This window comes from Anarhichas minor, unplaced genomic scaffold (genome assembly GCF_050575085.1).
Source record: "Anarhichas minor isolate MPS153535 unplaced genomic scaffold, ASM5057508v1 ptg000114l, whole genome shotgun sequence".
NCBI lineage: Eukaryota > Metazoa > Chordata > Actinopteri > Perciformes > Anarhichadidae > Anarhichas > Anarhichas minor.
Genome location: NW_027466560.1, coordinates 82,263 through 110,087, shown reverse-complemented (window position 1 = coordinate 110,087; position 27,825 = coordinate 82,263). Strand labels below are relative to the sequence as shown.

The 27,825-nt window shown below is 43.6% G+C and overlaps 1 protein-coding gene across 6 annotated transcripts; it reads left to right on the top strand.

Annotated features, from left to right (window-relative positions):
• The first annotated feature begins 1,197 nt into the window (after positions 1–1,197).
• On the top strand, positions 1,198–27,597 carry LOC142940088 (uncharacterized). 6 transcript variants are annotated; one of them, XM_076082981.1, is made up of 12 exons: positions 1,218–1,324; positions 1,730–1,977; positions 9,563–9,620; positions 9,735–9,797; positions 9,889–10,005; positions 11,173–11,869; positions 16,099–16,272; positions 17,515–17,704; positions 19,358–19,414; positions 20,110–20,183; positions 23,272–23,400; positions 23,681–27,597. In XM_076082981.1, the coding sequence occupies exons 4-12, from the start codon at positions 9,789–9,791 to the stop codon at positions 23,797–23,799; spliced, it is 1,566 nt and encodes a 521-aa protein (XP_075939096.1). In that variant the 5' UTR covers positions 1,218–1,324; positions 1,730–1,977; positions 9,563–9,620; positions 9,735–9,788; the 3' UTR covers positions 23,800–27,597. The 6 variants fall into 6 exon arrangements, with proteins under 6 accessions (XP_075939097.1, XP_075939093.1, XP_075939098.1 ...); XM_076082979.1 differs by having other exon boundaries at positions 1,219–1,324; positions 9,732–9,797; XM_076082982.1 differs by lacking the exon at positions 1,730–1,977 and having other exon boundaries at positions 1,198–1,324.
• The last annotated feature ends 228 nt before the right edge of the window (positions 27,598–27,825 follow it).

The following is a 27,825-nucleotide window of genomic DNA, read 5'->3' as shown; positions in this document are numbered from 1 at the left end:
GATTTCAATGTGGGTCAAGCTGTCAGCAGTCAAGTAGCACCAGACCGGAAATATGAAAGTGAGCTTTTCATAATAAAAGCAGGAGACTAACGAAAATCGATTACGTATTATATTTAATTGTATGTATTATATGCATATTGTGAAATGTAAGGTGAAATGTAATCATATGGCATTCTGCCAAAAGGCCATTTGGTATTCCATGTGGCAACACAATTTGTTTTTGCATCCATAACAGCTACACATTTGTTTTGACGTCTTTTTTATTATCAATATTTTTAAGTCAAGGTGCGTTATTTTGTCTTTCTAGTTAAGGTAAGCTTTCAGGTCATGGTTTAGCATAGTTTAATGTACAATAAAAAATAATTGTTTCCATGTCGAGCCATACAAATTTACTTTATCATCCAACACTTTACTTCATTTTACATTACACTTGTTTACAGTCCTGTTATCTGTTTATTGTGCACTTTATTTTATATTCTTTTAAATGATATTGTACATTTTAATATGTTTCTATTCCTTGCACTGTTGATTGTTGTTGATTGTCTAATGTTATGCATCACCTGCCATGACAAATTCCTTGTATGTTACATACATTGGCAATAAACGGTTCTGATTCTGATTCTGAACACCGATATAAATACCAAATAGCAGAACTACTCAGTAGAAACAGTGGAAGTGTTGATCTCCCTTTTGGAATTAATAGCCAATTATATTAGGTAATATTAGGTATATATATATATATATATATATATATATATATTAGGTGGTAAAATGTGCTTCAGTGTGTCATGAGAACATGCGGTTGGAAGATGTATAACAAAGAAAATAATACAATAAGATCCTTCACAAAATTAAGGATATTCCCCTCATATCATTATTCAATGTCCTATAGTATAATGTATTGTAAAAGGAAGGAAAATTAAGATTTAATGATTTCTAACGCTAAAAGTAGACGTGTCAAAAAATCAGCTACCGTATAAAAAACGGTATTTGTAATATCGTATTATAATAATATATAATATCATTATCATCAATAAAGCCCAGGACCTCCACTGACTCAGACTCTTTGATCATGAGAAACAATTACTTAAAGTTACACTTAATAACAAAATAACCGTTTCTGATTCTGATCTACAATTCAAAAAATTCAAAATTTCAAGCGACCTTTATTTTGAAACCAGTTGCCGGAAGTGTGGTGCGACCTAAATCTCTCGACGTTGAACAGTTTCGTTTACGGGATTATTCGTGAACTCAAATGCCCCCTCAAGCCTCCGCTGAGAGCTGCGACTGTTTTTACAGCTGACACACTTCCCGTTTCGATCAGGTCAGTCACTCTCAACTGCTTTTCTGTGCCTTTAACGGTCCAAAACATGTAGCTAACAACAACAACAATAACAACAACAACAAAGGGCACCTAACACCTCGCGCACGCCCTCCATCTCGCTCTCTCTTTACGTTTACGTCTCTTCTTGTCTTCTTGTCCCCTAAAAAAAAGTGTTTTGACCAGCGGGGTTTGTTTGTGAAGCACTACGGACGATACCATGTTAAAACAGCGAGAGGGGGGGGGGGGGGGGTAACTGTACATGTACAGAGTTTAAAACTTTAATAATAAATGATTTAGCTTCCAAAACAGTGAGCTTCTGCTCCAATGGAGGAAGAGAGAGAGAGAGAGAGAGAGAGAGAGAGAGAGAGGGGGGGGATTTACAACCATCTTTTATCCGCCATGTAGGACGGACTGAACTAACTTCCTGCATGCACGCGGCTGTGGAGGTGAAACCGGGATATTTTGTGGCTGAGCGGCCGCTGCTGCTCCACGCGGGGCTCTCCGTCTCGTGCCTGCTGTGGATGGTGCGCGTGATAATAATATCATCCGGAGAGGCCGAGAGGCCGACATTTTTATTTATTTTTTACTACCCCGGTCCGGAGAGGAGCCTTAACTCCAAAAAAGAGAGGACATCAGAGGACACGAGATAAAAGGTAACAAATAAATAAATAATAATCATTTTAAAAAAGCCCCGTCTCGCTGGCGTTCTGCGCGTGTATACGACACCCAAATACAAATGCGCGTTTATTATAAGTTTACCGACCCGTGAAGTTCATTGTCGTGTTATCACCGTAAGAAGAGACATATATGTGTAGTCTTTAAACGACCTTCTATGATAAAAAATGGCTTCTTTCACATGGATTTAGATACAGTAGGCAGCGTGCACGGGCACACTTGATATTTGGGAAGTGTTTTTGAATGCTTTATATCTGAAGCTTAATCACAGGAAACATTATTCAACAACATATGCATCGTGTATGTTTTAATACGGGTGCCTGCTTACATTTATACGATATACACATTTATTTTTTTGGCATATATTTACCTTATTATTTCGTATATCTAGTGTATTCAAATCGCTCACTGTGTGTGTGTGTGTGTGTGTGTGTGTGTGTGTTTTCTCCCGTCGCAAACTTTTGCAGTTTTTATTTTTTATTATTTATGATAATAACCCCGAAATGTTGCACCGAGAGTAACTTGTAACCTAAACCTGTGACGCTACCACCACCAGCCAAAACTTGTCCTGTGATTTATTTCCCTCGTGTCAACTTTAATATTTAACAAAAACAAAAAACAACAAAAACAAAGACATTATACACCTGCCGGAGTCGTCGAACGGTGAAGCAGAGAGCCACGTGCGCAGACATCGACCGTTATTAACAATTAATATTGGACATCCGGTGGCACTGCCAGCTGCGCCCCATTTTTTTTTTGTATTGTTGTCTTGCGCTGAAAGGATCCCTGTTGTCTCGGCTCTGGATACTCCGCGACGCGTGACGTGTGGTGGGTATGGGGATTATGCTTTATTTCAAAGTAAAATAAAATGCATGGATTGGGATCTTTGCAGAGCCAGAAGAGAGGAGACGGTGCCACCGTGGATGTGGCACCGTCTCCTCTCGTCTGGCTCTCTGTGTGCTGCTGTTGTTCCGTCCAGCTGTGTGTGGACACATGCAGCACCGTCACGGAGCTCCAAGGACACGGCGAGGAGAGAGCGTCCAGGTCGTGCTGGTGGTGATGATGGTGGTTGTTCTCTATTTTGTCTCCGCTGTGGTTGAAGTTTATTGTCTTTAATTAGGGGAGATATTTCCCAAAGCGAGACGGAGCTTTGTCCGCCACGCAGATTTTTTTTTTTGGGAGCTTTAATTTGGCAAATTGGCCTCCCAGACAGACCGCCTCTCTCTCCCCCCCTCACCCCCCTCCCCGTCTCATCCTCGCTGTTTTTCGGGCACACTGTCCGCCATCGCAGCCTCTCTACGGACTCCTTCCTCCGGTTCACTCTCTCGTCTCTCCGTGCGTAAAACTTCCATCCATCCGTAACGGTCGTGTCTTCTATCACACTGGACGGTTTGTTGTTGTTGTTGTTGTTGTTGTTGTTGTTTCTTGCCTCCAGCTGTTTTAAGGTTCATTGTCTGGTCAGACATGCTCGCGCTCTATATTTCACCTCATGGTCCACAGTCAGCATGACTTGCATCCTCTCTCATTTGCCACAGGAATCAGCTTCTAGTGTACCTTTATTTTGAAAGTTACTTTATAAACACAAGTTTTCACTCAGTGCTGATACTATGGAAATACTAAAAAACTACAAACACATCAGAGTATCAATGATAAAGTATAAAAACAGACTAATGGTGACATCATATCACAAATAATACCTTAAAAGTCATGTTTTTTTACCACAAACACAAACTAATCTGTGATTATTTTTGATAGTGGACTATTTCTAAATGCCAAACAGCTCCTCGGCTGTGAGGATCTGCTGCTTTTCTTTGTCTTACGTGACACTAAACTGAATATATTTAGATTTTTAGTACGTTGGTTTGACAAAACAAGCAATTTAAAGTCATCGATGCCCATTTAAAAAAAGTATTTTTTGCAGTTTACTGAACAGAAAGTGAATAGATTGAGAAGTCAGATTCACCTACGATCATCTTTAGCTGCTGTTGTTGTGGTATTACTTCATGACACATTCATTTCTAATGCCCTGCGTTACATAACCAGCTGTTACAAGCACATGGGGGTCATTGCTATTTAGCATTTGTTATGCACACACAGCGTAGATGATAATGGCCCGTTGTGCATCGCTAACACACCACTACTGGGGTCAGTTGTAAGAACATTTAAGTATATTCATGGTTGGACATGAAGTTATTGTGAGGTCGAGAAGGCATTCAAATGTGGAATCGGTGCGTAGAAGTGAAAGTAAATTCAGCTGTGCACAAACGGTAGCACACAAACCATAATCCCACCACACTGAGGATGTAAACACACACACACAGCTTGTTTTGTCAGTACGTGTTCGCAGTAGTTGTTACATAAGCACACGGTGGTGTCGGCATCCACGCTGCTTGCAGAGTCTTGTTTACAGAGAGCTAAATGGGTCGTTGTGTGAACGTAAAGCCAACGCTTATATTGGTGTTTATTGGCCCGCGGTGGGTTTCTGGAGATGAAGCAATTTCCTTTTTGTTTTCCCCCGTCGCCTTACGCTGAACTCTGCCTGTGTTTGTGTGTGTGGGTGGGTGTGTGTTTATGAGCGTGGAGACCTTTGGACCGAGCATATGTTGAACCAACACACAATTGCAGGATTGTTATTGCCCGAAAGGCTCCTATATGAGCCGGAGTATATGAACAAATATAAATAAGAATCTGTGTGTGTGTGTGTGTTGGGGGGGGGGGGGTGTGTGTGTGTGCATCGGTTTGTAAGAACTACAGCCAGCGCAGTAGTCGGATAACGTCAGATTAGAGGAAATGGTGGCGGATACGCGACCCAAGATGAATGTTCGGCTCCTGTTTGAAGTAAAAGGAGACAAACAAACCAGGCTCCTTCTCTGACAGGACGGTGTCTGATAAGATAAGAAGAGTCTTTATTGATCCCGGAGGAGGGAAGAGATGAGTACAGATGCACAGAGACAAGTTTAGAAAAACAAAGTATATAAAATAAAGACACACGTGCATACGGAGCTGCAAAGTCATGTAGCGGTATTTACGATAACCGTGATATTTACAGACTTAAATATTGATATTGTGTAAATAATCCAGCTCCTCTTAAATCACACTTTAGTAGTTACAGACTCTCTCCTTGTCCCTACTCTCATACTTTGATTGTAATTAATTTACACAAAAAAAGGGACAGAACACACAAAAAATACAAATTCATTTTACTTACAAATTTTCTATAGATATCGCAATAAAAAAACTTTATCGTGAATTATTATGACCACGATAATCGTGTTGTAAAGATCTGCTAAGTTATGATACTTAGTGTTTGTCTGCGTTAACATGATTTGGTTCATAATTAGATTGGCAATGATTAGCTGTGAATGAATCTGCTACTATTTCGATAATCGGATCAATCGGTCGTCCAAATTCTCAGATTCCAGCCTCTGAAATGTGAACATTTTCTGGTTTCTTTCGTCAAACGCGACAGTAAACCGATTCATCTTTGAGTTGTTGGACAAAATATGACATTTGAGGACGTCGTCTAAGGTTTACGAAAACACCGATTGACATTTTTTTTGACCACTTTATAAACGAAACAACTAATCAAGAAAATATATCGACAGATTAACCGACAACGAAAATGATCGTTACTTCCCTTTACATAGTGTAATAAAACAGTGCCACACATGAACATAATATAGTGGGATATAAAACATAATATGAGGGTAATATAGCATAGCATAATCTATAGTAATATGATATATGACCGTACTCCATCGCAGTGTAAACCGTGTTTTATGTCTCAGAGCTTCCTCTCAGCACTCTACCATAAAAGATGTAAATTCGTAGCTTGCTGGGATTATTCCATTGGTTCCAGCCGCTTGTTATCTAAAGTATATATATTGTATTATTATATATATATCTAAAGCTCTGTACGTGTCTGACAAGTGCTTGTGCACACAGCGTGTTGCTAGCTTGGCTCGCTCTGTGTGCCAAATACCAGTTTTCCATGTGGCATGCCAAGGCAGTGTCACAACCACCCAGCCAATCCTCACTTCCTCATTCTTTGTGCGACCGAGGTCAAGTCTGCAAAGAACGCATTACGGGTCAGTGTGAGCCGCTTTTCTTCTGGCTTTTCTTTCTACAGGTGCTGAACAGTAGGTCTGCATTGTTAATGCTGTGTGTGTGTGTGTGTGTGTGTGTGTGTGTGTGTGTGTGTGTGTGTGTGTGTGTGTGTGTGTGTGTGTGTGTGTGTGTGTGTGTGTGTGTGTGTGTGTGTGTGTGTGTGTGTGTGTGTGTGTGTGTGTGTGTGTGTGTGTGTTAGTGTTAGTGTTAGTGTTGCTGGGTGTTTCATCATGTCCCCGCTCTGAAAGGAGCTCGGTGTGATCGGGAGTTTGCACTGTGGCCTCTCCGTCTCTCTAATGGAGAATCGGGAGGTGTTTTGGTTACACAAACATTACAACAAAAAGATCTCATTGGTGGAGTTTCACCGTATTGGGTGGAGTCGAAGAAGCAGCTCTTTAGAGGACAAAGCTAGCTGGGTTAAAGAGGACAAGACTGGCCATATTCTCTGTTTTTGTTTTTGTCAGGAAATGCCATGAAAACATGAGAGGTATTGTGTTTGTATAAAAGCCTGATAGTTTGTTTTTCCTCATGCAAAGTATCTTAAATAATATCTTTAAGTTCTTCCTCATTTTTCCTTCTGTTACCTGCATACAGTGTTTTTCAAAATAAACTTCAGTCCCACAACAAACAACTTTGTTTAGGAAAATATCATGATTTTAGGTTAAAATCACTCTGAAAGTGGAAAGTTATGTGACAAATAAATCAACGTTGACTTCTCGTTTCACTCGGGGGGGCCGAACAGCCGTCTCCTGGGTAAAAAGACCCATTGACCTCCACTTCCACACGTCATGTGTGTGTTTTGTGTGGTCTTCATACTTCCTGTTTTTACGATCACGTGGATGACGTACAAATCCGATTTGTTGGGATATCTACGAATTACAGTGCATTCCTTTGTCGTAGGTGTAGCTACAAGCGCTGTGTGAGCAGCCCGTCCTCCGTCACCATAGAGAGATCCAGGGATGTCGGTTTTTTTTAGTCCAGCAGGAAGTTAGCATCGTGCTGGTTCCCTCGACAAAAAGCCAATTGGATTTTTCAATTGGATTTTGGATTGTTGCGTGAATACGTTAGGCCACAACGCAAACGTTAGGCTACAAAGCAAACGTTAGGCTACAAAGCTAACGTTAGTCCGCAACGCAAACGTTAAGTTAGGCCGCAACGCAAACGTTAGGCCGCAACGCAAACGTTTAACGTTAGGCCACAACGCAAACGTTTAACGTTAGGCCACAACGCAAACGTTTAACGTTAGGCCACAACGCAAACGTTTAACGCTAGGCCACAAAGCAAACGCTAGGCCACAACGCAAACGTTAGGCCACAACGCAAACGTTAGGCCTCAACGCAAACGTTAGGCCACAACGCAAACGTTAGGCCACAAAGCAAACGCTAGGCCACAACGCAAACGTTAGGCCACAATGCAAACGTTAGGCCTCAACGCAAACGTTAGGCCGCAATGCAAACGTTAGGCCGCAACGCAAACGTTAGGCCGCAACGCAAACGTTAGGCCGCAACGCAAACGTTAGGCCGCAACGCAAACGTTAGGCCGCAACGCAAACGTTTAACGTTAGGCCACAAAGCAAACATTAGGATACAAAGCTAACGTTAGGCTACAAAGCTAACGTTAGGCTACAAAGGAACTCCACCATGGTCACATGTAGCGTATTTACTGACCTATTTTATATCGTACAACAAAATGTTAAAATCTCTTCAGCATGTTAACCACAGACCTGATTTCAGACATCTAACCAAAAACACATTCAGTCAACCCGTTGACTTCCAGACAGGAAGCGCAAAAAAATGCTGAATCATTTCTGGGTTTGTAGGACTCATTCCTGCAGCTCTCTGTAGAGCTCCATCATTGTCTAAAAACACATCAATGGGCCTCACTGTTGTTCCTTCATCACCATGAACACACACATACACTTTCGTTTATTCTGACTCAATCACACACACACACACTTTCGTTTATTCTGACTCAATCACACAAACACACACACTTTCGTTTATTCTAACTCAATCTCTCTCACACACACACACACACACACACACACACACACACACATCCGTCCTGCTGCCACAAATACTCACTTGAGCAGCAAATATGGATTAATCCGCCGCAGAAAATAGTCCCCGACAAATGCACTATTTTCTTCCGTTTGAGTCACTTAAAAAACTACATTGCCCAGCTGTTTAAGAGTATTACTGAGCTTTTTTTAATGTTGTTATGACCTGTTTTGAGAGACGGACTAACACATTTGTCGACAATAAAATACAACCGTGTAGCAGTGCACAGTAATGACTTCTCTTTTCTTTGTTCGTGCACAACAATGGTCATGAAACACGCTCATGCTGCTAAATTCAACTTGTCACTCGGCTGACCTGGCTAGCTTAGCATATTCCAGTTAGCTGGAGGACTGGTGCTAATGTTTAGCCTTCTAAATATTAGCCTCCTGCCTCTCCTGATTGGACATTAATGTGTTTTTATTGAGGTTTGATGTAACCAGTGAGATGATTTTGGGCCTCTTGAGAAATGTTTAGCTCAAAGTTATTTTTGATGCATCATCAGCACATAGTGCTGAAATAACGGTAATTATCCACATAATCATCTACAAATGTGACATGAATACTGCTCACTGCTCTACACAGTGAAATGCAACCTTTATGTAGCACTTAAAAGCTTCTGCGCTTGCTATTTTAAATGCTCATTGTTGATGTGTCCTACATTTATGGCAGCAGCAGCAGCATGGCTTTTTTATTCATGTTGCATGAAAATATGTATTAATAGAAGAAAAACTAGCCAGATAAATAAGCAACAATAATGGCTGAGCGGACACTAAAGAGCTCCGTTACCTTTTATGTTTTACTTCATGAACACAGAATAAAAGAAAAATCATCACAGTAAACTTCTGTGAAATGTTTTCTGTTTAATAAAGTGTGTTATATTAAGGAAGACACAGTAAGGACGGAGGAGAAATTAGAAAAGAAAAGATCCAACAAACTGAATTGGCGATGACGACGTGTCGTAAACTAAAATCTCGAGCTTCAAACTCAAGACACACGACATCCTCGCACATCTCTGTGCTTTAACTCGCTGTTTACTTTCTCTGTTTCATTGCTCTATAAGTTGCATTGTGGCCTCTGTTGTTGATGTTTTCACAGCAATATGAAATAGATATTAGAGATGGAATTATGACTCGTTTGACTTCCTAACATCAGCTCTAAGCAGTAAATATAAGACATGATGAAAACTTTCTCAATCCTTTGAATTGTGTGTTTTTTTAAAATACAAATAACCTCCATCGATGACGGCAACAAAGGGAAAGGACAACATTTAGAATCTTTGACATCTCATGTTGATTTCATTTATTTATTATTAGTCCTATATTTTCTGTTTTGGGCAAGTAACAAGGCTCCTGGAGCCGATGTCTGACTCCTTCCCTCCTCTACTTACTCCCTCTAGGCTGCGACATGTGAACGGAGCTCCACCCCCTTTTGACCCTCTCAACTCTCGACCTTCGGTAAAATACATCCTCTCCTCCTCTTCCTCTTCCTCTTCCTCCTCTCCCGTCTCCTGCTTCATTTCTCTCAGACCTGAATGCCGTTTTGTGTTTTTTTTTGTTTTCATGCAGCAGAACTCACTTGAGCCGACGCCGTGACCGCGACCTTGACACCTTCCTGCCTCGGGCATGCCTCAGGTAAAGTAGGAACCTCTGCATGTCGCTCCTCACGCTTACTCCTCTTTTTCCTGTTCTCACTCTTCTGCGTTTTTTCCTCCCTCTCTCACAGCCGGGTATGAATGGGATGGAGCCTGCGTTTGGCGAGGCCTACGGAGGACACAGGGGTCTGCTGAGCCCCTATCCTCTGGCCATGTCGCCACAAGGGGGCAGGACTGAGTACGACCAGGTGAGAGACGGCAAACTTCGTGAGTCACGTGACACGCAAGCTCCGAATGTGAACGGAGGCGTTTATACTCTATGAGCTGCGTTATTCTCCGGAACACCAGAGGGCGAACAAACTAAATGAACTGTGAGGAATCAAAAACGCAACGAGTGTAACTCGAGTGAGGACTACTTTATTACCTTTATACAAACCCTGTAAAGAAACAAGTCTAGTATTAAATGTATTATGAAGAAACAAAGGTTCCTCGACACAGCCCAAGTTTGAGAAACAGACAAGCAAAGTGCTGTTGTGGATGTATTTGAGACCATATGAGTTTAAGTTTACGCTATATTTAGAATGTTTTCACCACTTTAAGTTGTCTTATAACCCTTTATGACGGGGAACTGGTTTTGTCTTTGCCTGTCTACTGATTATATATACACACACACCAATCTCTATGTTATAGTGAAAGGCCTTTACACACCAGGGGCTTGACAAAATAAACGCATAAATACAAATTTTTCGTTAGCGAGTATGTTGCAGAGAACAACTGTACTCTCTCAAAAGTTTTATTGAAAAAGTGCAACAACTTCTCAGTAAAATGTTCAAATAGATTCTTGCAGTTTACCCAGAGCAGTTAAACTGTTGATTAGCCTGAACTACTGTAAGATATTTGATTGACTATATGTGCAGGGCTTTTATTGTGAAAGGTAAGAACAGAAAGAGCGGTCTGTCTTTGTCAACGTTTAAATTGAGTAATAAAGTTTTGCTGTCTTTGGTTCGGACTACTGAGCCTTTGTGTTGTCACTAGTGACACTAGTTTATGTTTTGAATATGTCTGTTATTATTATTATTATTATTATTATTATTAATAATAAATATTATTATTAATAATAATAAATATCATCATTATTAATAATATTTATTATTATTAATAATAATAAATATTATTATTATTAATAATATTTATTATTATTATTAATAATAAATATTATTATTATTAATAATATTTATTATTATTATTAATAATAATACTTATTATTATTATTAATAATAAATATTATTATTAATAATAATAATAATAATAATTTAAAAAATAGGGTTATTTATGATGCATGTTAGTAAAGACGTTAAGCCGTCACATGGTGAGCGATGTCATATTTAAGGATGTGTCTGTTCCCTTTTTTTTAGAGCGTGCTCCTCATGCTGGGCTCCCCGGCATCGCCTAGGAAACGGCCTTTTGAGTTGCTAAGCGACCTGGTGGACGACGGCGGCCTCGGCGAAGAGCTGCACCCGGAGCGCTGGGACGTGTCGGCGCTGGACGAGATGGCCCGATACACCAAGCTGGGCCACCTCGGTGTGGGCGGGGAGCTGCTGGCCGGCTCGGAGGAGGCCGTCCTGATGGGCCGCTGGGGGAGGAGCCGGGAAGAGGAAGAGGGGGAGGAAGAGGAGGAGGAGGAGAGACACCCGGCACCTGTGGCAACGACAACGGAGAGGGCGCTCTGTGCGGCGGGAAGAGGACAGGATGGGGGGGCGCCGAGGGAGCGCACAGTGGAGGTGTATCAAGTGGGCCAGGAAGAGGAGGAGGAGGAGGCGGCGGCGGCGGCGGGTTTGGCGTTGGAGCACTGCAGCGAGGAGCACAACTACTCCCTGAGCCAGGAGGAGGAGGTGGGACCCGTTCACAACACCCAGACGGAGGGGGTGAGGGTCGGGGAGGAGGCGCAGCAGGAGGAGAGCCAGGCCAAGAATGAGCTAGATGCCGAGGAGGAGGAGGAGCAGAAAGAGGAGGAGGAGGAGGAAGAAGAAGAGGAGGAGGACGACGACGACGAAGGAGCGGAGGAGACGGCGGCGGAGGCCGAACTCTCCAGCTCCTCAGAAACTGAATGTGGTGAGTTCCTGCTTTTCTGTTCGTCTGTGTGGTCGAGAACATCTCAGTCTAATCCAGGTCCAGACTGATCCAGGTCCAGACGAGACCTCAGACCTCAGACCGCCTGGTGCGACTCGGGTTGGCTGAGCAGCGGCGCATTAAATACCCAAAGCTGCGGGTATAATTCCCGGACAACATACCGCTGCAGTGGCTGCAGTTTGTTGCTGTTATGAAGCTTCTGAGGGAGTCGGAGTCTCCTCGTGTGTTCGTTCAGAGACCATCTGGGTTAAAGCGTGTTCAATATATATAATAAGGTATGAAAGTTGGTTCAGATTGTTAAACAACCGTTTACAGTGGAACTGAAGCAGCTTCAAAAAGCAAACACGCAGCTACATTCAGCTGCTGCCTCATTATTTCGTAACACCTCACTTATCTCTCCTTCACAAGCATCGTGGGCTCACAGCAGAACCCCCCCGATCACTTCAACCTGCAGCTATTTTCACGTTTGATCAATCGTTTGAATGATTCAGAAAGGAGACGTCGTCTCTGAGTTTACTGTATCTTGTGTCACGTGGGATTAACGGCCAAAGGTTTTCAGTGTTTCACTGCGTGATATTCTGTGAACTACTGAGAGTTCACGTGAAGAACATTCAGCCTCGGTGTGTAAAGGCCTTAGAGCTTAAAGGTGTTCAGAAGCAGCTGTTTGAGTAGAGAGTTGATCATTAATGCTTAAAAAAGATATTAAATTAAACCTTTTTATCAGCCTTCCTGTGCTGAAGGTCACATGATTTATCATTATACAGAACAAAAACAACAATTACGACAGATTCTTTGTAAATATTGGACCCATTTTTCTTAAAAATCAGGAGAAAATTGAACCCTTTTCTCTCTGGCAACTACCGCCCCCGTGAACTGATTTTCATAATGCTAAATATTGCTGTTAGCTGACTGAATATCTAAATAAACACATCCTGTAAATCTGCTTTCATCCGTCCACACTACGTTCGTCACAAACACGCGTTGACCACGCCCACTTAGGAAACAGGAAGTGAATGTCAGAAACCATGATTAGTTATGATAACTGCTTTTGTCGGACGATATATTATCCCAAATATAATAACCATGTTATGACCGCTGATATAATGATAACAATAGCATAGTGAGGCAAGTTCACCCTTTAAAAGAGCATTGCATTTTTAATTACAATGCAATTTGAAGACAAATTGTATTGAGTTGCATTATGGGAAGTGTAGGATCTCGTTTTTTGGGAGCTAAATCCACTCGAGGAATGAAATGATGGATGGATGATTGAATCATTCTTTAAGATATTATTCTAATCAACATACAGACGACAAACAAACACCTTCTTGGTAGAAGTATTTATTTTGTAGGCCTTTGAAGCAGCGCTGCTCCACATCAATGACCTGAATCTTGTTGAACACAAGAAGCTAAAAAAGGTCTTGCATGTCAGAGGTGACTTCACGTCCAGACTGCAAACACAAACATGTGTATTTGATAACGTGTTGAAGCCACTTCCCTTCAGATTACCATCTCTTCCCCGGCCCTCTTCTCCGTCTCTGATCGTCCCCGCCGTCGTATATAAACAATTCGACGTAACGGAGAGGTCGCTTGGCTCGCTCTCAAGGAGCAACCCGGGTCACATTTCCACGGTCGCAAGACGCCATTTGTCGCTCTCTATTGTTGTTGCAGTGTGCGAGGAGCATTGTGTGTGTGTGTGTGTGTGGGTGTGTGGGTGTGTTTTATGTTTAATCATATATAAAACAAAGGTCAGTGGAGAGAGAGATTGAGTTGAGGGGAGAGTGCAGACAATGGCGCTATATGCAGACAGGATCAGACGACATGATGTTACATAAGCCGTGTGTGTGTGTGTGTGTGTGTGTGTGTGTGTGTGTGTGTGTGTGTGTGTGTGTGTGTGTGTGTGTGTGTGTGTGTGTGTGTGTGTGTGTGTGTGTGTGTGTGTGTGTGTGTGTGTGTGTGTGTGTGTGTGTGATAGCCCTGGCTAATGGCGAGGATCAGACTTCACGTTTTATTAACTTTCAGTCTGATTTAATCCCGCTAGGAATGAATGTTTTCATTATTTTCCAGCGTGTTTTGTATGAATGTATTTTCTAGCTGAGCTCCGGTGGATCTTGAAAGACACGTCTCTCTCTCTCTCTCTCTCTCTCTCTCTCTCTCTCTCTCTCTCTCTCTCTCTCTCTCTCTCTTTCTCTCTCTCTCCGGCTGTTTGGGAGCTTGGCGCGTTGTATTATTTATGATGCCGTTATGCATGGCTCTGCACGCCTGAGGCTAATCTCCTGTGACGTTTGTGGCACACATGCACGTAGCGGCGGTGGCTTTGTCATCGGGACATACAGCGTGTGTTTGAGGATTAGGGTTCACAGCGTGATGTCATACCAGGTAAACATTAATACCCGTCAGTCATATTAACAGGCAGGGTATTTCTCTTCCATCAATTAAATATCTTATACATGGCTGGCATTGTTGTCCGTGCTCTGTTTTTCTTCATGATATATCAATAACACATCCTGGAGTATTGATTCTGTTTTTGAATCATTGCCTCTCTGTGATCAGGTGACCAGATTACGCTCAAAAATGTATATATTTCTTTGATTATAAAATATATGTTGACACAATAATGAGGAACCTTTAGAGACACTGAATATGCAGGCCAAAAAATTAATGTTGAACGGAAGTTGTGTTTGCTAGAATCACAACAACTACAGCAAATGAAACTAAAAAGTTGCACCAGAGAGATTCTCTGTGGTGCAACTGAGAGGAGATGTTGTGAAATGTTTTATTATTATTATTATAACTACAGGTCAATCCGAGGTTAAAGATGGTTCAGAAGTTCAGTCACTTGTATACACAAAGTTCCTTGTGATTCAGCGCCGTGTGTCTCACAGTGGAACGATTGTATCGAGGTTTAAAACACGAATGAATAAATAAAACTTCACAATAAGTTGATTGTGGTGAATTGCCATTATTGTGAAACTCATCCCAAACGACTTGGAAAAGTTGTTTGCGGTCACGGTAGAGAAGTGAAACATAGATCCTCAGAGAATAAATACAGGATTTATGTAAGAAAGAACACAATGTTATATAAAAAAATATATGTAGTCCCATTTTGCAACATAAAACAAAACTACATAATACGTGGAGGGTGGAGGATGAATCTAGGAGTCTCACAGCCTGAGGAAAGAAGCTGCTCTGGGATCTGGTGGAACGGCAGCTGATACTTTATCTCTTGCCAGAACCAGGCTGTGGCTGGGTGGCTATTGTCTTTTAATAATCTTTGGTGCGCAGGCACCTCTTGTCACCAATATCACCGATGCTGGGTAGATGGGTACCAAAGATCGTGGATCGCAATTATTTTGGCCTGGATAACTGTGATAATGTTCATATCGTCACACGCCTCCTACTGACCGTGAAACCTTTTGAGGACTTTAGTGGTGATGTGTCTCTGGTGGGTCAACACCGGAGGGAAATACCCTAAACCACTATTTAATAGGTTGCTGTGAAACTTGGTTTCAGACGTTCGTGGTTCCCAGAGGGTGAATTCTGATCATTTCGTAGCTGCAATAACTCTGCTGGGCTCTTAATACCAAATGTGTCCAATACTGTGGTTCACATTCCTTAGATGATAAATCTTAATGATTACCTTTCTTCTCACCTTTCCTCACCCCTCTGGCCAAAACGAGTGAGGACCGCTGAGCAAGTCCCTGAACATGTGACGAATAACTTCGCTCCACGCTTAAGTTAAACTTTACATTTTTGATCCACTTGTGGTGATCAAAGAAGTTATTTTTGTATCGATTGAATCCTTTTGAGACTCGTAGGACGGCTAACACGGCTGGAGACTTTAATCCTGTTTCATAATGAACATACTTGTCTTAACGTACCCTCATTTGTTTACCATATTTTATTGTACATTTTCACATTTTCTATTTTTAAATGATGCCTTATACTACTGCACTGTGTTTATCGTTATGCACCAATCCCCAAGCCAGATTCCTTGTATGTGTAACGTACTTGCCAATAAACCATTTCTGATTCTAAATTGATGACCAGGTCATGTTTTCCCCCTCGTTGGTTGTTCAAAAAAAAATCTATTTTTCATAAAAGTCGGCTCCACTGAAATGTGTTGCTTGAAGATGTGTGACACAGCTGCGAAGCCTTTTACCGCATTTGTATCGACGCACAAATTCACAATTCTTGTCGTTTCCCTTCAGAGGTGGAAGCCGAGCCGGCGAGCCAGCCGGGCGAGCGTCCGGCGAAGCGTCGCTGTTTCTGGGAGTACCGACGAGCCCGAGAGTCGGCCACGAAGAAGAAACTAGGCGGAGACGTCCACTGGTCTCTGTCCTGGAGCTCCAGCACTCTACCCAGCACGCTGTACCGCCGAGAGGGTGAGAACACCGCAACACTGACCGGTTCACTACCATGTTACTGCAACGACGAGACCATTAATAGTTCAATCAAAAAGGAAAAGATAATTGATGGATTCATTGTTAGTTGCAGCACCGATCACATAGAGGTGAAGATCCACTGAATGAGGAGAAATTAAAAAAATATATTCACACGATATTCACACTGCAGCTGAAAGTGTCCCATTTCTTTTCTCTCATGTGAGATAAATCGGATCTGGACCCTCAGGCATGTGCCCTACATACAACTTTCATGTCAAAATCTGAATTTTTCAACGCTTCCCTGCTAAGTGAACTGTGCAGCAGCTTGGCAGCCTTTGTTCTTCAGAAGAATCCACTATCTACTGCCTCACAAATAACATTTAGGATTGTCCTATATTTTATATATATATATACTGTATATATATATATACATTTAACTGCTACTTCTAAAAACTATGATGCCATTTGTTTAGCTGGACAATTTCATCAAATTGAAGACAATCTAGATGTCTTATCCCCATAGACTATAAGTACATGTGCAAGAATATAGAAGTGAACGTAGTCATCGTGACGTCACCCATTGGTTTACGGACTACGGTTTTGAAGCCTTTAATTTGGCATTTTGGCCGTCGCCATCTTGTTTTTTTTGCAACCAGAAGTGACACCAGAGGGTGAAGCTAAGTACAGTCGAACGCTGTAAACAAAAGGCGACCAAAATGTTAAGCTTAACTTTCCGGAATTGAAAACACTGTGAAAGGGTTAAAGTTGTAACACGGACAACTGTCAATCACAGTAAGTTCCGCCCTAAAGCATCCCCTGCTTTATGGTCTGTTTGACTCTAAATGGACCATAATGTACTAAATGAACATCATGCTGTATTGAAGAAGACTTGAAACTAGAGATTGAGACCATAAACTCATGTTTACGATGTTTACTGAGGTAATAAATCAAGAGAGAAGTAGAGTCATTTTCTCATAGACTTCTATACAACCAGAGGAGTCGCCCCCTGGTGGACACTAGAGAGAATGCAGCTTTAACACATGAAGCATCGGCTTCACATTTCAGGTTGCTGCCTGGTTATCCTGTTATAAAGATTTATTGGTGACAGAGTATGAATTCTTTGGACGTTTGGCTGCACAGCATACATTTGGCACACTGGTGTGTTTGTGGGTGTTGAAAAGATTGTGGATTGAAAGACTTTTACAGACGGGTATTGAATGAATTCTTTTGTCCTTTGTCCAGGCAAAAAAGGGCGCCGCAAAGCCCGCAAGACAGACGCCAGCGACCTGACACCAAACCCCCAGAAGCTCCACAACATCGGGGAGCAGCTGCAGAAGCTCAACGCCGCCATCGACGGCATGGGCCCGGTCAACGACCTGCCCGCCGTGGCCCGAGCCCGGTCCCGCAAGGAGAAGAACAAGCTGGCCTCCAGGTACCAGACTCCACTTACTGCCCTCCTTACATCCTCTGCACCAAGTCAGAGCCCGGGGAGACTCTCCGTATCGATTTATCTGGCATGAGTGGGCATTTTGGTTTGGTTTTCAGCGATTGTGCATAATTTGCAGAAAGAAATAGATGAGAATTCTGCGTGCCTCTGTGGTTTTGTATATCTGCAGTCTTTTAGCCTTCAAGATCGGTTTTCAAATATGAGGGGCAGTCAAGTAGTTCACCTGGAGGATATGGAGAGAGAAGAATGTATTGAGAAATACATCTAATCTCAGTGGAATTTAAGGATTTGACTGAATGAAAAATCTGAAAATCTAAAGAAAACAGCCTTTTTTTTTGTCAGGAGGCTTCTGATTTCAACTCCTCCCCCGTGAAACACAGTGTACCATACTGGAGATGACCTTCTAAATCTCAGCCTTACTGCAAACAGTCAAAAGATGTCCCCAGGGACGATATACACAACACAAATTATTTGGGAAATGTAGGCCATGAGTGTATTTTTAAGTTGATTGGTTTACCTTGGGCGTGAGCAGGATGGAATAAATGAAGGAAAGATGGAGGAAAGCAGAGGAAAACAACAGAGGAGACGAGATGAAGGAGGCAGGATGAAAGGCTGAATAGGAGGAAATCAGGGCAGGATTGAGGAGGCAGACGAGGAGAGGAGGGTCATAGAAAGTTCATCTCTGGATGGTGGGAGGGAGGAGAATTTGGGGGAAAGGACATTATCACCAGGCAGTTTAAAGAGGAGAGAGACTCTGGGAATCACATCATCGGATCGAATGATGATGGAAGAGAAGGAGAAGCATTGAGAGTAAAGTGTACGGTTAAATTCAGAGTTAGCGGTGGCTGGGACTATTCTACGATTGTCTCAATCTTGTCATAAACAAACCTGCGTAGGAGGAAAACAACGAGTTCTTAGTTTGCCTCCAGCGGATGCTTAGCGGTAGAGAGATCATGTGCTGGCCACTGACCCAGGGACCAGACCTACAGGACTACTGTACTGTCAAATCCGTAAGATGTTAGCGGTTAGCTGTTAGCCAAACACACCGTCCAAAAACAATGAAAGCGAGCCGCAGAGCAGCAGCCGTGAGGTACGCAGCAGTATGTGTACTAGCAGTTCTGTTAGTCGTTAGCCATGCGACGCACTGAGCCGTGTTATCACTAGCGGCCCCGCTGGCTAGGGGCCGGTTAATGGAAGTGAGTGAGGAGTCAGCAGGCAGTCAATGGCAGCATAAAACGGGTGATAAAAGGCTTCAAAATGTGTGAAGTCACCGCAACCACAAGAGGTCCTTGAGCTTAAACTGACCACCCAAGACATTATGCAGTTTATTCAAGCAGAAAGCCAGATTAGCCGTGGAAAGACGCAGAGGTGCACAGTCACTCACCCGCATGATTCTCATGGCGGAGATAATAACGTCTTTATTGAACGAAAACAAACTCCAAAATGGCTGAATCTGTGTATCCTCTTTGTCAGAATGAACTGCATTAACTCGCTTTATTCTCAAAAGTGTTGCAGTATTTGGAAACGCCTCCAAGGTTTTCAAAAGACGAACCACTGACGCCCATTTTCCCCAACCCTTCCAAGCACCGGAAGCTTTTTTTTTTAATCTGGTGAATTGTGTTTTTTCCTACCTTCCAGGCAGCCGCTGGTCTCGTTCTCATTCAGCACGCCGATTAAATCAATTTGCAGCTGTAGGTGAGCCATCGCGATGAACAGCATGTGTTCTTAGGGGCTATTTTTGGTTTCGCATTGCGAGCAGGGGCTGTTTCGACTAAACTCTTGTGTTGATGGTGTGTTTAGGGGCTTGTGGGAAGGTAGGGAAATGCATTAACAAATTCAAAAAAAACGTGGTACAAGTTGGAACATGCCAGCCGTGATTAGGAACAGCTGAATTGTCGTATGGTTGTCCACATCCTCTTTAGAAGGGACTGTGGTAAGAACATTTCAACATGCAGAGAAGTAGAGGGAGTATTTTGGCCCACAAGGGTTTTGTTTCCTTAAGTTTCATTCAGCTGATTCACAGCCGCAAGAAAAGAGAAATTCTCTGCACGCTGCGGAGAATAGTCCCCATGAGAGGCATCAATATTTAACATGCATCGATTGATTCAGGCTCTGCTGCCTTTTTCTTTTTTAAAACACCAAATACTCTCAAACCAAACCGGCTGTATCCCTTCAGAGTCAAGTGGTAGCGGAGGCGAGGAGATGAGGGCAGGATTTTTTCCAGTCAATCTGCCTCACAGTTTGAAAATAAATCCTCCACTCATCGCTCTCCAGCTGCTCTCGCTGTGAAACCAGCAGACACAGTAACGGGACCACGTGGAGAACGGGAATACTAAGAGTCTCCCGTTCCAGAGAATGACGGCGCTCTGGTTTTTTTACTCTGTTTGCAGAGCCTGCCGGCTGAAGAAGAAGGCCCAGCACGAAGCCAACAAGATCAAGCTGTGGGGGCTCAACCAGGAGTACGGTCAGTACTGCAGACTGAACGCGTTCAACAGCTGCAACGTCAAAGTGATGAACACATGAACACGTCACTGACTAGTCAAAGTCCTTTTTGTAAATGTCCACCAGGGGGCGACTCCTCTGGTTGTATAGAAGTCTATGAGAAAATGACTCTACTTCTCTCTTGATTTATTACCTCAGTAAACATTGTAAACATGAGTTTATGGTCTCAATCTCTAGTTTCAAGTCTTCTTCAATACAGCATGATGTTCATTTAGTACATTATGGTCCATTTAGAGTCAAACAGACCATAAAGCAGGGGATGCTTTAGGGCGGGGCTACACGGTGATTGACAGGTCTCTACCACGACGTTGTCTGGTCTGGGAGTTCATCTCTAACTCTTTCACTTCATTAAAGTTAATTGTGAGATTTTGGTCGCCTAAAAATGTCTTCGAAATATCGGGCCAGGATTAGCCATGGACAGTCAGACAGACAGGCACTACCGAACACATGACCCCCCCAGGCGTAGTCCTGGCTGAGATGATTATAATCCAGTAATATAACGTATTATTCTAAAATGGGACTAAATGACAGTAGGTATTGCTACTAAATATTGTGATATTATACGACATTAAACTTCTCATTAGTGCCCGTATCAACAGCGTGAGTATCAGCCCACCTGACAGCCCTGATCTCTGATCACCACGACGTCATCACGACGTCGTCACACGTTGTGTTTGATCACCCAGACCCATCGTGACTCTCTTTAATTAAACCGTCGCTGAGACACTTAATGCTCTTCTTTCCCTCAAGGTTGTTTTAAGTCTCACATTTCTTCTGTTCATTTCACCCTGCAGTAACATATTCTGACAGTGAAGGAACGGGCTCGGTGGGAATTTGCCTAAATTAAAGAGAAATAATCTTGTGTTCAGCTGTGGAGGTTTAGACTTAAAAGTGTATTATTTATTTACTTATTTTTTAAATTTAATTATTTAAAAACAGCCTCTTTATAAGAAGAATGAGAAATCAAGTAATAAATGAAACATCGTTTCTCTCTGAAGACGAAGAAATCATGTTACTGCAGAAAGATGATCGTAACAAGATAATCAACACTGAATGTGTCAGCCCGGTCCTCCTCCTCCTCCTCCTCCTCCTCCTCTCCCTGTTCCTCTTCCTCCTCCTCCTCCTCCCCCAGTTTGGTTTCGACATCTTTAACCCCAACCATCATCCAACTTCCTTTGTCCTATTTTCTTCTCTTTTTTTTCCCTCTCACATGTTTGAACATTCCAGTCATTCCTGATGCTGGACCAGCGATTCATTGAGTCTTTAGTTGTGGCTCACGCAAAAAAAAAAAAAGTCATCTTGCTGGCAGGAAGCCAAAACACACACACTATCTCTCTCTCTCTCTCTCTTGCTCTCTTTCTCTCTTTCTCTCTCTCTGTCTCTCTCTCTCTCTTTCTCTCTCTATCTCTCTCTCTCTCTCTCTGTTTGTCTCTTGCTCTCTCTCTGTCTCTCTCTTTCTCTCTCTCTGTCTCTCTATCTCTCTCTCTCTCTCTCTCTCTGTTTGTCTCTTGCTCTCTCTTTCTCTCTCTCTTTCTCTCTCTCTCTCTCTCTCTTTCTCTCTCTCTGTCTCTCTCTCTCTTTCTCTCTCTCTCTCTCTGTTTGTCTCTTGCTCTCTCTCTTTCTCTCTCTCTCTCTTTCTCTCTCTGTCTCTCTCTCTCTCTCTGTTTGTCTCTTGCTCTCTCTCTGTCTCTCTCTTTCTCTCTCTCTGTCTCTCTATCTCTCTCTCTCTCTCTCTGTTTGTCTCTTGCTCTCTCTTTCTCTCTCTCTCTCTCTCTCTCTTTCTCTCTCTCTGTCTCTCTCTCTCTTTCTCTCTCTCTCTCTCTGTTTGTCTCTTGCTCTCTCTCTTTCTCTCTCTCTCTCTTTCTCTCTCTGTCTCTCTCTCTCTCTCTGTTTGTCTCTTGCTCTCTCTCTTTCTCTCTCTGTCTCTCTCTCTCTATCACTGTAATTTGCATCCAAACAAAAACACGCTCTACAAGCTTAGCAGCAGATTCAACAGGAAACTTCAAACAAGTAGGACTTTGGCATCGTGCCAGTGTGTGTGTGTGTGTGTGTGTGTGTGTGTGTGTGTGAGATGTAGAGTCGAAGGAAATGGTCAGATCCACTGTGGTCCTTTGACCACACACACTCACTCACACACACACACACACACACACTTCCTGCTGAGACAAAAGAGGATTCCGATCCAGACGAAGCTGACAGGAGGGGCGTCATGGCAACAGGAGGGGTGTCATGGCGCCACCAGGTCACATGACCACGAACAGGAGCAGGGAGCCAAAATCACAGAAGGGTCCAATGATTCTTATCGAAGCACATTCACACCAGGAAGCTGCCCAGTTCAGACCCAGTCTGATCTGTTGGTCCACCATGAAACCTCAACGTTAGTCCCAAACACAGACTGAGTAGAAGAAGTGCACGTAGTCATCGTGACGTCACCCGTTGGTTTGTGGGCTGATGTTTTGAAGCCTCGAGTTCGGTGATTTCGCCGTCGCCATCTTGACTTTTTGCAACCAGTGAACAGGAAGTAACCATATTTGGACTGAGGAGGAGAGACGTAGAGACGTCGTATACGTCTCTGGTAGAGACCTGTCAATCACAGTAAGCCCCGCCCTAAAGCATCCCCTGCTTTATGGTCTGTTTGAATCTAAATGGACCATAATGTACTAAATGAACATCATGCTGTATTGAAGAAGACTTGAAACTAGAGATTGAGACCATAAACTCATGTTTACAATGTTTACTGAGGTAATAAATCAAGAGAGAAGTAGAGTCATTTTCTCATAGACTTCTATACAACCAGAGGAGTCGCCCCCTGGTGGACACTAGAGAGAATGCAGCTTTAAGACATTAAGCTTTGACTTCTCTTGTTGAATACAGAGTTTACAAAGTGCTTTGATGGACAAGCTGCAGTTTAAAAACATTTAAAAATGGAAATACGGATTGAAGCTGTCAATCAGTGACGTCATTGCAGGCGTTCTTTTTTCATCACCTGCTTCATCGGGCTTCAGGTGATGAAAGTATTAGTTGTAACTGTGTTGTTTTTCGCTGCACAGAGAACCTGCTGGGAGCTCTGCTGCGGATCAAGGAGGTGATCCGACTGCGGGTGGAGAGCAGTGAGGAGGAGGACACGGACGAGCGAGGGATGACCCAACGTCTGGAGGACATCCTCCGAGAGTCCAGCGGTGAGCAACACAAACACGACCAACTCCACAAATCTTAAAGAAATGCGTGCAGTCTGTCCCGTTATGTGATAAATATACAAGGGTCTGGAGCTTCATGCTAACGTGTTAGCGACATATGTTATGCTCTCCAATACCTAGCAGTGTGCTTTATTATTATTTTATCTAATAGTGAAAATATAATCTAGAAACAGGATTTAAGTAGTTGACATATTCTGCCACGTTGACCCTCATCTTTTAAGGACTCTTTCTCTTCTTTCCATCACACCGTCCCAATTTAAAGGTCCTTTAGTCGCTGGGCGGACCAAAGACTTTGTGCAGAGGATTTTGGCGGCCAGTGCGGGGGGTCCGAACCAACGCAAAGAGCCCCCCCCGCAGGGAGGTGATGAGGCGGCGGGCTAAACTCACCCGTCGTCTGCCCCAACCTCCTCCGCTCCCCCGTCTCTTTCCACGCCTCCTCCCTCCCAGCACCACCAACCAACTGACCACGCTTCTCGACGATGTACACACTCGAGTATAAGCAAAGAGGGTGGAGATGCTGGGAAGAAGAAGAGGAGGAGGAAGGAGGAGGAGGAGGAGGAGGAGGAGGAGGAGGAGGAGGAGGAAGAAGGAGTAGCCTAAACAAAATGGCAGTAAATTGCCACCCTGCTCCTGGTCGTCTCCTGTTGGCCCTCCAAACCGTCTTCACCGCTCCGTCTCTGCAGGCTGCACCACAACCACCGCCAGGCCAGATCTGCTGCTGCTGCTGACGTCTCTGTGTTCTGTGTTCTGTCCGTCTGTCCGTGTGTGTGTGTGTGTGTGTGTGTGTGTGTGTGTGCGTGCTTGTATATACATACTGTATGAGCGTATATAGCGTTCCTCTCTCCCTCTCTGTGTGCTGTATCTGTATCCCAGTGTGCCTATGAATAGACATTGCACTGTTTTTTGTAGATGGTCGTAGTTGTCGGCAGGGGGGCCGGTAGTGAGGCGGGGGCCACAGGGGGCATTTGAGGATAAAGGAAGTGCTTAAAATAAGGAAGTGGGAGGAGCGCAGGCCTGGAAAAAATAAATATATATATATATATATATATATATATATATATATATATTTATTTTTAGCTGGGCTCCTATAGAAGCACTGCATCGGCATCTGAAACATCTGCAACAAGTCCAGCTGTTAAGGGAAACAAAGTCCTCGGAGCTTTAACCCCCCCCCCCCTCTTTAACACCCCTTCACCCCATTAAAATGTAAGCAAAGTCTAAAAAAAGAAAAAGAAACTGCACCTTAATTCAAACTGACCAAAGATACTGAAACCACTCCAGACACCAAAAGCGCTCGCTGCTCCGGATGCTGCCAACCATTAACACATCGTTTTGTTTCGTGGGGGGGGGGGCGACTGACATATTTTGTGATTGTTGTCATGGTCCGTTAAAAAGGACGACGTTCTATTCACCCAAAATGCACTACTGTCACGGACCCGAGCGAGACAGACAGACAGGAAGCGACTGCCGGTTTGCTGTGTGGTCGGCCTTCTAGCTCGGCTTCATTTTTATTATTCACCCACAAAAGGGAAAGAGTCCTCGATGCCTCCCCCCCCCCCCCCCCCGAGCCCTCTCCTCAGCCCCCTGACCTGACTTATGTAGCGCACCTTCCTGAATTGCAACGACAACTAGAGAGAATAACACTTGTAGATCTAGAAAGCAAATAAGATTTGTTTCGTTGTTGTTTTTTATTATGATTTTGTTGTATTTGCCGCCGGTCACGTCGTGGGCGTCGGTCATGAGAGATTTTTTAAAAATCTGCCTTTTCTTCTGTGGTCTTTGCCGAAGCTGTAGACCGACCTGTCCAAGGTCTCTAAATGTTGTTGGACATTAAAAAAAAAAAGTCAAGGACTCTTTGAATTGCACTGTGGTAAGAAAGAGCAACTAAGCACCTTGGTGGAGCGCTTCAGATCCTCCGAAAGAGAGAAAGAACCTTTCTGTCTGAAGACAGATATCGATTGAGAGGCTCGTCGTGGGCGCTCAGCGCTTTGTGACCGACCGGTCTCGGTTTTGTTTGAGTATGGTGCTACTGTAAGAAATAAATAGCAATGCAAATGTGAGCGGGGGGGGGGGGGGGGGGGGGCAGTAACCGGCATGTTCTGTTGTAAGAGGCCGTGTGTTTGCATAATGACGCCTTTCTGAAGTGCCTGCAGCTCAGAGCCACAGGGACCTGTGTTGTTATGCCGGATCTGAGGTAAAGGAACCCATGACTACTGCTCCCAGCTGACTTCACTTGACTTTACTTAGAAGAAAAACAAACCCTGCGTTGGGTCCGATCACATATTCTGCCCAAAAATGTTTAATAAAAAGCCAACCAAAACATTTCCCTTTCAGATTAAAGCCTATACATGGAAACAGTAGCTGGCACCGGTTCCTGTGCGCATGGACTCAGAGGAGCGGCTGTTAGCTGAGCATTCCCCCCTTTTCTCTTTTTCAACCTTGACTCCCGTCTGGGCCGCATTCCAAAGAACTGCAACGTTCGCCTCCTATGGAAACTCCATTTCCTGCCCCCATCAGGAAAAGAGCAGCGGACCTTAAACTCTTCACCTCCTTCAGGTCTCGCTCGTGGTCCTGGGAAATGTAGTCTTGTGGTCCAGATGGAAAAGTTTCCTCGTGGTGGTCTGAGCTTTTTAAGCTCTGATGCCAAAGACGGATAAGTGTGATGTCACCCCAGAAAGCCTGGTCGGGTTTTCACGTGACCGCTTTCCAGGAACCCGGCTCGGGTTAGCGGTGCCTCGGTAACCGAGGCACCGCTGGGATTTTGAAGAAGACAGAACTGATGCTCTCAGCTCTGAAATTCAGCAGAAGTCTGACCTAATTTGGACAATGACTTTGCTTAAACTCGGACGACTCTTATCTGAGTCACTTCCTCGTCGGGCGTCACCGTCTGCCGGAGACAGAAGGAAGTAAACAGAGTTTTTTTTAGTGAAAGCTGGATCCACATCAGCTGTTTTGTGGGTCAGCGACAGCTTGAAACCCCAAAGACAGAAGAGATTCAGCTCACCAGGTTCCTGAAATGTCTAGAGGGGCTGCTAATGAAGAACTCTGTTTTAAATGCATCGACTCCAGCAGCGTTTGACCGTGAGCCACATCTTCTGTTAGAGACGGACTTTCTTCTATTAAAAACACTAAGTGGAGTGGAGAGACGGAGGAGCCGTCCTTCTCCACCGTCGCCGTTGAGGCCCGGGCTGAATAGACCCATCAGTAAGCTGACACTGGTGGGACGCCGCTGACCTCTGGGTGCCCGGGGGGGAGGGGTCTCCGGTTTCAAAGGCGACGGGCCTCCGGGGCAGAGGAGGCCGGGGGAAACGGCACTTAGAGCCGATGGGGCCTCGGAACAGTTTATCCGAGACCTCTTAATCCCATCGCCACCTCCACCCCGCTGTCACGCTCTGACAGCGACAGAGGAGGAGGAGTCTCTGCCGCTCGCTTGATGCCCCCCCCCCCCCTCTCCTGTGTCACTGGCCTGGAAACCTCCATCTGGATGGAGGGAGGTGTCAGTTTTAGACTTGCAGGTGTTGTTTGCGCCCCTGGTGTCTCGTCACTACATTCAAAGATAAGCATCTGTTTTTTTTTTTTAATTAACGAAATATTAAAATCTCTGGTGATCTTTCAACAAAAACAACAACCCAGAAGGTCATTTAAAAGACCCGGAAACAAACTGTTTTGGAAACATCTGAACTGTGATGATGAGACACGAGAGGCCGCTGAGAGACAAACCTTTGTGGCTTTAACCAAAAACCCGAGTGAGCCGGTTCTGTCGGGATCGGAGGGCCGGTTTTCGTCCTAAGTGAGACGAGAGAAGACCGAATATCTTTAAATCCATCTGAAAACATGTTGAATGAAGAAGAGCAAACATTCCACAACGCCGTGTCATATAATGTACAGCAACTCTTATACTTCTTCTCTTTTCTGTCCGTCTCTCCGTAACCCAGTAATCATGATACTACAGTAATACTTCGGATCTGTTAACACATTAACTCATCTTTAATGTCCTTCGTCAGTAAGTTACCTTTGAGAAAATAGTTCAAAAAATTTAAAAAAAGAAATACAAGAAGTGCCGTACAAATAGAAGCCTAATATTTTTTGTTTTGTGTGAGTGTACTGTACACCTGTATAATGTATATTTTAATATTTATATGCAGCTGTTGTATTAAAAGTATATTTTTAAGATAAGAACTGTGTCTGTGTTCCTTTAACTTCACTTCAGAAACGTGCTGCGCTATGTGTGGACATAATGAAAGTAGAACTGATTATTATATTATTAAAAAACTTGACTTCCAGGCGTTAAGTTGTAGGTGAGGCGACCGTGTGATCGATGCATGCTGCAGGGTTTGCATGAACGCTGCACAGCGCCGCCAGCAGGCCACACTACAGTCACGAGCCAACTGCCGATCAGGCTCCTCC

What these genes read in the sequence shown, in the direction of transcription:
- LOC142940088 (XM_076082982.1), top strand. An exon ending in AAGAACAAGCTGGCCTCCAG is followed by an intron (nt 17,705 to 19,357) that starts GTACCAGACTCC and finishes CCTACCTTCCAG; the next exon opens with GCAGCCGCTGGTCTCGTTCT. An exon ending in GGGGCTCAACCAGGAGTACG is followed by an intron (nt 20,184 to 23,271) that starts GTCAGTACTGCA and finishes TTCGCTGCACAG; the next exon opens with AGAACCTGCTGGGAGCTCTG.